The sequence below is a fragment of the Gambusia affinis genome, linkage group LG24 (assembly GCF_019740435.1).
Source record: "Gambusia affinis linkage group LG24, SWU_Gaff_1.0, whole genome shotgun sequence".
Lineage (NCBI taxonomy): Eukaryota > Metazoa > Chordata > Actinopteri > Cyprinodontiformes > Poeciliidae > Gambusia > Gambusia affinis.
Window position 1 is genome coordinate 9326512 of NC_057891.1, and position 10617 is coordinate 9337128.

At 42.9% G+C, this 10617-nt stretch overlaps 2 protein-coding genes across 5 annotated transcripts; both read left to right on the forward strand.

The window, feature by feature from the left end:
- The first annotated feature begins 762 nt into the window (after positions 1-762).
- Positions 763-7865, forward strand: cep70 (centrosomal protein 70). Of its 4 annotated transcripts, none has more exons than XM_044109312.1 (15): positions 763-894; positions 1000-1055; positions 1354-1375; positions 1738-1837; positions 1942-2065; positions 3260-3440; positions 4494-4694; positions 4768-4856; positions 5505-5577; positions 5661-5801; positions 5874-6017; positions 6097-6262; positions 6335-6422; positions 6521-6600; positions 6701-7865. In XM_044109312.1, the coding sequence occupies exons 3-15, from the start codon at positions 1364-1366 to the stop codon at positions 6760-6762; spliced, it is 1461 nt and encodes a 486-aa protein (XP_043965247.1). In that variant the 5' UTR covers positions 763-894; positions 1000-1055; positions 1354-1363; the 3' UTR covers positions 6763-7865. The 4 variants fall into 4 exon arrangements, with proteins under 4 accessions (XP_043965247.1, XP_043965245.1, XP_043965246.1 ...); XM_044109310.1 differs by having other exon boundaries at positions 765-894; positions 6094-6262; XM_044109313.1 differs by lacking the exon at positions 1354-1375 and adding an exon at positions 1421-1492 and having other exon boundaries at positions 766-894; positions 6094-6262.
- Positions 7866-8453: 588 nt separating this feature from the next.
- Positions 8454-10617, forward strand: LOC122826921 (ankyrin repeat domain-containing protein SOWAHC-like). The gene is given in 2 exon segments (XM_044109308.1): positions 8454-9992; positions 9995-10617. Coding segments are annotated over 2 exon segments (1638 nt in total). The 5' UTR covers positions 8454-8674; the 3' UTR covers positions 10315-10617.

The window sequence follows — 10617 nt, forward strand, 5'->3', positions numbered from 1 at the left end:
AAGCATATGTATAAGAACGACCTAATCAAAGTCCAGGACTAAACCCAATTGAAGGTCTCTGGTAGGACTTGAAACTCATGTTCTCTAGCCTGTCTAACTGAACTAGAGCATTTTTTTTTCTATGAAGGAAGGACAAAACTCTTCGGTCTGTAGATGTAACTTGGAGATAGTTTTACACATCAATCGCACAGGGGGGCCGAATATAAATGTGCACTTTTTAATGGTTCTAGGTTGCAGTGTCAGTAAGTTGGGGGGGGGGGGGGGGTCCAGGCTGCATCAAGGTTATGTAAGCAGTTACCACAAATCATAAAATCATACAGCACAGGTCAAAGGAATCCTTGACTCTGTGAAGGCTTAAATTTCCATTTTAATTTTCTGCTCAGTAGAGATGATGCATGCAGGGACACAGTGAGTGGCCAGACTCTCTGCTCTCATCTATCCATTAATAAATGACAATGACCTTTGCTTTCTGACTCCATGGATACTACATTCCCTCTGCTGAGCACACCACTATACTGACATAAAAGACTCCCCCTGCTAGAGACAAGAAAGGTCAGACATCATAGAGGGAGATCCTTTTATTATAGTACCTTGATGTTTTCATAAACTGTAATATCAACCAGAGGTGTTCATCTTTGTAAATAATATTCTATGATTTTCGTTCTATTATTGAACAACAGCCTAAAATAACCCATAGTGAGCCGTCATTGGGATAAATTTAACTGTCATGTTACCGCCATCTTGTGGTCGTGGGGCAATAAAGAGCCGTTTTGTTGATTTGTCAGCCGATTGGTTAAAGTCCTTTTGTTTACAATTATTGCGTCAGGACGCACAGTTTGAACTGCGGAAGCGCGCTGCTGTTTGCTGCAAGTTTGTATGGAGTTAGTTGGCCAGGTAATTTATGGCGTTTTGTATTTATAAATGTTTATTATCATTATTATACCTTATGTGCTATTTTATTGTTAGCTACAGATGCTATTCTGTTCGGTTTCTCTTTAGCTAGCTTAACTCACGAGAGGCAGTGCCAAGACGCCGGAGTTAGCGTCGTATTTAAGGTCTGTTTCACTTTTTTAAGACGGTTGAAACTTAAAATGTATTAGTAAAAAGCTCATTAAAGGAATGACATTAAAATTCAACTTATGAGTCAGCTGTAAATGGTATCAGGTGTTACGTAAACTGATAAGAGAGTGATTGTTTAAAATTTGATCTGGAGGAGTTCATTCTGAGAGTTTTTCTTCTAGAGCAGCACCATATAAAAAATGGGTCTGTACTCATTACACTCGAAGGCATCACTTATTGCCGCAAAAAGAGGGCTGTGATATTGATCCAGCTGGTTTGCTTTGTTTCCTGCAGGGACCTAAAGATGATGAAGCCGGTAAGACTCCTCCTCACCTTTTAATGTGTGTGTTTGTGTGTGAAGTGGAGGGCCCCTCCCCTGGTGGATCAACTTTCCTCCATTGTCGAGTTGTAATAGCGACCTCTGCTCTCAGAGGTAGGATCACTGACAGGAGGGTCAGCTCCTGTACACATTGGAACACATTTATTTAGGAGTTAAACTGGTAACTGCTGCATACTGCTTATGAATGGCTACAGAAGCCAGAACAAGACATTTTCCATGCATTACAAATAAGACTTATGTTTATCTGTGGACCTATGGGCAGTTTCAGGTACCATTTAAATCTTCATTATGTATGTGCAGCAGGTTTGAGTGATGCTGATTGTGACTGTGTGTTGCAGCAGGAGCAGGTAGAGTGGGATGACGTGAATAAACTGTTGCAGCATCACGGCTTTAAGCCTGTGTTCTTTGCGGATCCTGTGGAGAATAGGAACCTCACAGGTGAGGAGATTTGTTTCTGAAATGGATGATTCACAGCTGCAATGTCTGATGTGGTTTTTCTTTTTGCACATTTCTTCATGATGGGACCTGTATGTGTCCTACAGATTTGGTCCTGCTGGACAAGAAGTCAGCGAGTGAGTTGAGGATGACTCTGAGGATGATGCTGATGGACTCTGAGAGGAGACAGACGCTCATCCAGGAGCTCGTCAAGTCTAACAACCAGCTCAGGTACGTCTGTTACTCAAAACACCTTGTTGGGTGATTCACTACTAACTGTGCCGCTCATGGCTGTGGCATGTGTGAGTACAATGTGTTCCAATAATATTTGTGAATTGTTCAAACATTGAATGTTTGGAAAATTCACAAAAATTCCTTCTGGTGTTTTACGAGTCTTTATTTTTTTTTACTTTAGGACAGTTGCTATAATGCATAACCATGGCAACATTGTGGGGTTTCTTTTACAACACGGAGCCACTTATCAGATTTTCAAAAGCTCAAATAACATCTCAACTACAAGATAAAATCCTAGCTGAGCCAAAAAAGAAATCTTCAGTCAGAAACTTCTTGAGATTTGTTGACTGACTGCTACTGGAGATCCTTTTTGCTCACAGCATCCATAACAACTCTTTGAAGACACTTGGATATAAATTGCGGCAACATTTCATTTTTCTTTCAAATAAATCTGATATTTTTTTTATTTAAACAGAAGAGCACCGGTAACTCTGGAGGAGCTGCAAAGATTTGAACGGATGCCCTCAAACACAGCGTGATACAACTTGGATGTCTTCTAGTACATCCAAGTTATTTGGATGTACTAGCCTGATTAGGCATTATATTTGCAATTTCTGGCAGGACTTGTGAGAAAGCACAGCTTTGAACTCCAAAAAGTAGAATTTGTTTCAAACCAGCTGTATTTTTTCAGAGTATTCAGATAATCTCTTATGTCTTGAATTTGATGGCATTACCTTACTTCAGAGTAGATGATTCAGCCAATAACCACAGTGTGAGGTTTAGAAATCTAATGGGCACCAAAAATAGTTTTGTATCTCTATTTCTTCACCAATATTTAATCTACAATATGAAGTAACTGAAACCATCAGTTTGGTTGGCAGATTTCCTCCTGCTGGAGAACAAACAGCAGTTAGTGTCGTTCTAAGCTCCGGCTCTTTAATAATGGATCTGGTTCTGTTTGGACCACCTGTCCTCCTGTCACCCAATCTCATCAGCATCTGATGGGTGTTGAGTGGTAACCATGGAAATCAGCAATTTTCTCTGCAACCTTCAATGCAACCATCTCTCACTCTACATCTAATAATCTGTCAGATATTTAATTTCCTCTTGATTAGAACTACATAGATATTTGAAGATATGGGGACATTACAGAGCAAAGTAAGTGACACTTTTCTGTATGTGTGTTGTTAGAGAGGAGGTACAGAAGCACATGAGTCATGCAGCTCAGCAGTCCCAAAGAGCCACAGAGCTGCAGGGGCTGCTGGATGAGGTGAAGAGCAAAGTTCAGCATCTGGAGGAACGCTGCCTGGGGAAGGCGGTCCAGCAGCACAGCCACACCCAGCAGCTGCAGAAGGAAAACAAAGAGGCTAAGGTGGTTTGCTGAGTTTTTGTTCTTCCCTGGCACATATATGTTGGCTGTTGGCCGGAAAAATTACTATGTTGCCTGTGTCCAAGTATTTACAGAAACTTTTAACTGAATACTGTAAAAAAGGAAAAAAAGTTCAAGATTTTCTGTCATTCAGAAGGTAATATAGAGCATTTACACACAGTGAAATATTTTAAGTGTGTATTTCTTGTAATTTTGATGGTTAAAACTTGCAAAGAAAGAAAACCCAAAGTTCTGCATCTGACAAAATTTGATAATTACATAAAACAGTATGAACTGACAAGAAGAGCTGCTTATCTAGTGAAAGGCGAAACAAAACTGAACTTTTGCACAGAATTAGGCCTGTCACAATAAAACGTTTTGCTGGACGTTAAGTTGTCCCAGATGTGTTTGCGGTAAACGATAATATTGTTGTTTTGAGGCCATTTTGAAATATTATTATTGTAATAGCTTAATAATCCACGAATGCCTTTCAAATATAAATAAACTTTAAATTCTGGGGCGTGCTCCGGTGGCGTAGAGGGTAGCGCGCCCCACGTTTGGAGGCCTTCGGTCCTCGACGCGGCCGTCGCGAGTTCGATTCCCGGACCCGACGACATTTGCCGCATGTCTTCCCCCTTTCCTGTCAGCCTACTATGCAAAAAGGGACACTAGAGCCCACAAAAAGGGTACCCTGGTGGGGGAAAAAAAACAACAACAAAAAAAACCTTTAAATTCTACTCAACATTTAACACTGAAACGGGAAGTCTTTTCAAAAATCCAAAATAAATAAACAAAACAAAAGAAACAAATTAAATGAATTATGAAGTCTTTGTAAACAAAATTGTGCTTCAAAAAAAGGCTAGTTAAGGTTTAGTTATCCAGTTCTGGCAGAAAGAGACAAAAGAGAAAATGGATAAATCATGAAAATGGAATTTATTGAGCTCGTTTTAATTTAATTTAATTAATGCGACAGGTCTACTAGACGTCCAAAGTCTTCTTTTCATTTACTCAGCTGTGGGAGTTGGCAGTTGGGATGACACCACTGTTTGTTTTTAGACGAGGTATCTGTTGCTGGAAAAGAAAGTAGCCAATCTGGAGGAAGAAACGGCACAGCTCAGGAAGAAACTGTATTTGACTGTCAAAGAAGAGGAACAGCGACTGACTCGACCGAGTCGATTACAGGAGTCCAAACAATTGGATCAAGCTACAAAGAGGACCTCCGCCTCTGTCTCCCCGTCTTTCAAAACCATCCTCAAGGTAATTCCCTAAGCTGTTCCTGTTGCTCAGGTTGTGTTATCAAAGCAGGTCTGATTCCTCGGCTTGTGCCCAGACATATCAGGACCAGCAGAAGGAAAGCAACTCTCGCATACAGGAGTTGGAGGAAGAGGTGGAACGGCTCAAGACAGAACTGGACACAAGGTGTGTTTGTCACCAAAGATGGTTTTGAACTAGACGTCATGTGACCTGTGTGTGTTTAGGCCAAGAAAAGAGACACCAGATAAGATGGACATCTTTAAATAGGGTGGAATAAAACCTTTATCGGTCAAATGGGTCATGTAAGGGTAATACAGTATTGACTGAGGTTAGGAATCACATTTATGAATATCTATTTCAATAGTACAAACAACAAATAAAAACACACTAACACACACAACACACGTATTAACACTTTGCATATTAATGTGCATTAATATGCAAAGTGTTAGCCATCTTAGCTTTACAGCAGAAGCTAACACTTACAGGCTATGTTATCTCTGCAAATCCATACCAAGGAAAATAAATGATGCTTCTGGATTAGCTGCTTTGCTAACGCCAGCCAATAGCATATCAAGGAGCGTTGTGCCTAGCTATTTCAGCTTTCCAAGCTACATTTTATTTTACATATATTAAATAAGCTCTTGGGAAAAATCTGCAAATGTTAACAATAATTTGCTTTCCACTGCAGTGGTTGATTGATTCAAAATGTGTTTGACTGAAGAGGGATTTACTGAAGGATTTATCTAAAGCTCAGAACTGAAACAGGAAGTAGTTTTGTTTTAAAGCACTCTGCTTTTTTGCACTGATTAGATGTAGAAGTGACCTCACTGGGAACAGCAGGGACCAGTCCAAAACCTCCAGGCAAAGGGTCCAGTATCACCATGTATGTGAGCGTTTCTCTGAGCAGATTACTTTGTGGTAACTTCCTGTCTGTCAACGCTTTGTTCCAATTTTTCTGTTCTTCAGCTGTTGACTGAGATCAACACGCTCATTATCAACCCCAGGCTGCACCAGTATCAACGCTGGCCCAGAGAATCGGAGGAAGCAGAATTCCAGGCTGTCCTTCCCACTCTGGAGCAGTGGTCCCAGCAGCTCCACCTGCTCAGGGTAAATACTCAGACAGCCTCGGTGTTTACTCAGTGCTGGAAGCTGCTCTGACCAGACTGTTCCTGTGTTCAGGATCTTCATTCTCGACTGAATAAACTGAGTGCCACACTGATGCCACTGCAGCCCTGTGATGCTGATGCAAAAGCACTCAAGGTGGAGGACATGATAGGTCTGGTGGAGGCGCTGCTGGAGAATGCCTCTTCTGACGATAAACAGGTTAATCTTTACTTTTCTGAGATAAGAACTCAGCTTTTTGTTCCTGGTGCTGAAGTCTTCATGCTTGTCCTGCCAGAAGCTCAGGAGTCCAACTCGATACACCTTGGCTTCCATGGTAGGTCACTTCCAGAAACTGTTTGATGTTCCCTCCCTCAGTGGAGTTTACCCTCGAATGAACGAGGTCTACACACGACTGGGAGAGATGACCAACACTATTAGAAACCTCCAAAATGTTCTGGACCTAGGTGACTTTAAGCATCTGCTTTATTTGTCCATGTTTCACGTAAAGCCTTGCTAACCTTTCCATTGGATGTTAGACAGCAAAGCTTCTCCTACTGAAGTTGTGAACCAGGTCTCCAGACTGGTCTTCTTGGATCCAGGACTGGGACGGGCAGACATTGACAGGTTCAGTATTCCACCAGCAGCACCTTGTTTTCTCTTGTTCCAGGTTGTGTGCTGGTCTTCATGAAGCTGCTTTTCTGTTGTCTGCTTTTGTTTTTCAGCATCATTATCAAAGTGAAGCAACATGATGAGTTTTTTCCTGCTTTCCACAACCTTGTGACAGAAATCTTAAAGATTCTTGGTATAAAAGTACTCTGCTTTACTATAGTCAAACTTTAAAGTGACTACATGATCTCCTTTCCTCTGCATGACCTGCTGACATGGCTATCTGTGTGTTGCAGGTGTGAGTCACCTGGACGACATACTTCCTGCGCTACAATCTCTGAAACAGACGGCTCAGTGATCCTCCTTCCTCCACTGGATATCTACTGATTACATTTACTTATTATGTTGTCATCACAACTGCGGCCATCAAGTTTCAGACATTGATGGCTGTAGAACCACCCACTGAGCTTAGTAGTATGTTTCTCAGCACACAATGACCATGTGCCTAAAATAAAGCAGAAATCCAACTGAAAATGTTTAGTTTCAGATATTGAGACAGGAATTGCCTGAGCTACCTTTCCCAGGAACTAGATCTGTACAAGATTAAATTCCTGTGAATGACTTACACAATCCTGCCAGGATTGCACCATAGCCTGGACAAACATGGACTTAATTTTAAGTCATTTCAGTGATGTAATGATGGAAAAATCTTGAAAGCATATTTATAAACATGGGTCAAATCATTTTACTCTACATAACATGCATTTTGCAAACAGGGCTCTCTCTTTCCTTGGAAAGTTATGTGACAGTTTCCAGAACAATGCTTAGAAAAATTGGCACCAGAGACAATGTTATGTTCCTCTACCTCACAATAAAGAAATGAGCAAAGATTTTAAATTGTAAGCAATGTTTTCCAAATGTCCAGAGCTCATCTAACTGATAAAATAGTTTTAATAAATGTCATGGTTCTTTGAAGAACGCATGGTGATATCTGCTCCTCATTTCTTTTAAATAATTTGTTATATATGGACAGTGATTGTGAAAGCCTAAATTAAAAAACATCTAAGATGGAAATTGTATTTTCCACCCAGGAGGAGAAGCAGTTTGATGTGGAACTTGACTAGCTGGGCTTCCTGCCACTAAAGACTGATTCACAGGTCTGTCAGGAGGAATGCTAACACACCCTGTCTGCATGTTAATACTACCTGCAAGCATAGATGGTTGCTACAGAGCAACCAACCACGTTTCCCCACAACAAACAAACAGCTGATGTTATCTACTGAACTGAATAAGGCTCAGCTTAACGTCCACTTTGAGCATGGTTCTCCAGTTCTAGGCCACCTTCTCTTTTTCTTGTATTTGCTCCCACTTAGCTTTAATCTCGGAAAACATGGAATTGTTTTTCATTTGTATGCAACTCTCAGGTCTATACTAAAATAAATAAAATGCCTTTATTTTACATACTTTGGAACTGTCTTGATGTTGTTAAAGCCTGGATAGCACTTAGCTTCCTGAATATTAAATCAATCTTTTCACCTTGACAATTGACACACTTTGAGATGCTAATTTTAATTATTTTGTTTTTTTGTTATTTTTATGTATATTGTCATGGCTGTTTGGAACTTCTGTGCATTATGTTTTTTTATTCATCTAACTGTAGCATTTTGTCTCTTATAAAGTCTCTTATAAAGTTGTATTGGATTGGTTTGGAGCTGACCAGGATATGTTTTCGATCATTACAGAAGCAGAAAATTAAACCGTTTGTTTCAGGACATAATAATATAGAATATAATAATCTATTCTAAAATGAGGTCATCAACATTTCATACGTCCAGTTGCTTTAGAATAGAACTTATTTTCTAGGTTTTGGTAGCAAGATCAAAGGTTTCCCACTTCTCTTATTAATTTTGAAACAAACTATTAAGTTCTAGAATAAACAAAATGTAGAATAAATAACACGGATTGCTTTTGGTAGATATTCGGAGGTAAATGAACTCACCTGGTCCTTATTTTGATTTATTTCAGTAGTAAAACTAAAACAATTGTTGAAGATAAAAACCATCCCGCGTAATTAGTTCACAGTAATTTTTGAGTTGTTATTGGGAAACTGTCTGAGGCCCAGACCGGAAGTCTCCCGTTGCTAGGAGGCGGAGAACGCTGGGGATAAAATGCTGCTTTCTGCTCTGCTGCGTGGAGGATCGGTTTGATTCAGGGTGCGCTGACTGTCGGGGTGTTCTCAGTCTGTTCGTGCTCCAGGGAATGTGTTCCTCATGGCCAGCGGCTTCAGCCAGGACTCCATAGCGGACTTTCTGAGGCAGAGAGGAGGCACCGTCACCAGCCCTGAGCTACTGGAGCATTTTAAAGCCGTGTTCCCGCAAGAGCCGCACAGCAGGGCTGCTGTCCGCAGCCTCTTTAAGTCTTGCGTGGACAGCGTGGCTTTCGTAAAGACAGACAGCGGAGTCAAACATGTCTGTCTGCGGAGACAGTTCCGTTACTGCGCTACATCCCCCTCACCTGACGACCAGGTGAGCCGCGATGACGCAGCCGCGAGCGTTCAGGTACAGCAGAAATCAGCGCGCGACTCAGGTTACGGAAATGACTGGAGGGCAGTTCCGCATATTATCACTGCAGAGAGCGACCAGCCGAACAAACCGGAGCAGGACTGTGGACATCAGGGGTTGCTTGGTGTTCTGGATGAAGGGGCTGGCAGCTCAGCTCACATGGGGAACTCTGGGAGCTTCAGTACGCGGAGGAATGACTCCAGGAAGGGGAAGGTCGGGAAACTCGCTATTCCACAAATCACAGTGATTCAGGCTTCGCCGCTCCCTGTGGACGGATCTGTCTTCATCCTGCCTGGGCCTGAGTGTTCTGCAGCTGCAGCTCACGTACACACCGATTGGACGCCTAAGGGCCTGAAAGAGGAAGAGCAACAAGGTCCTGCGTCTAAGCAGACGTTCCTCTCCACCAAGGAGGACTCAGAGGACAAGGAGGATGAATGCATTAGCTTGTCTGGCAGTGAGGACAGCTGCAGTCCGAAGGGCAGCCGAAAGCACTTCATCCAGGTGATGATGAACACTTCTCTTGAAGTGAGGAACAGTATAGAACTCCGCAGCCCCGTCTGCCTCACCCCCCGGAGCGACAGTGACTCGGCCTCGGTGGGCTCTGCCAGCCTGGACGTGGACAGGACCTCCGTCACCCTGGACCCTGCGGAACACGAGTGGATGATGTGTGCATCGGATGCAGAGTGGGACAGCCTCCATGCCCTCCTCAGCAGCGAACCCAACCTGGTTCTGAAGAAGGACTTTGTCACTGGTTTCACCTGCCTGCACTGGGCTGCTAAGCACGGCAAGCAAGAGCTGATCGCTCTGATCATCAACTTTGCCAAACATCACAACCTTCCCATTAGCGTGGATGTTCGCTCCAACATGGGCTACACGCCGCTGCACATAGCTGCCATCCACAGCCACATGGAGGTGCTGAAGCTCCTGGTGGGGGCTTACAACGCAGACGTGGAAATCAGGGACTACAGTGGGAGAAAGGCCTGTCACTACCTCACCAACAACGTGAGTGTGGACATTAGAGACATCATAGCTATGAGCTTGCTGAATCCAAAGGTGCAGAGCCTAGGGTTGGAGGACGCTGGAGGTTCTCTAAAGTCCTTCAGAACAACCTGAAACCCATCCACCGGCTGAGCCTCGGAGACAGCGAGCTTACGGGCGGGGAGGACCATCTCAGGAGCAAACCCGTCCGGAGGAGGTCTTCGCTTAGCAGGATGAAGCCCAACCTGCAGAAGATACGCCAGAGGGCGTCCCAGCTCGTTCACAGCACTTCTTTCCGGGATAAACGGGAGCTGGATGAATCTGAGGAGAAACCCTCGAGGTCCAGACCTAAAACCCATTTCCTAGGTTGAGCCCAAGTCTGCTACACGATGCTTCTGATGGATTTGGATTAATCATGTTAGCAGGAATCTTTGATTACCTTCAGTGGTGTCCCGCTCTCCTTGACTGCTACACTGCTGGCCAGCTGGCTGAAAGAAGGCTTCTGATTTCTCCATTGCATATGACAAAATCTGATTCATCTGCATAGAAATATTTCAAGCCATGAAAAGCAGGATGCACCACTTATGACCTCTTTAAGTTCGCATTGCTGTTGAGCAACTGACTCTAGACTGCAACAGAGCAGATAGCCTGACTAAATAAACAACTATCAGCTA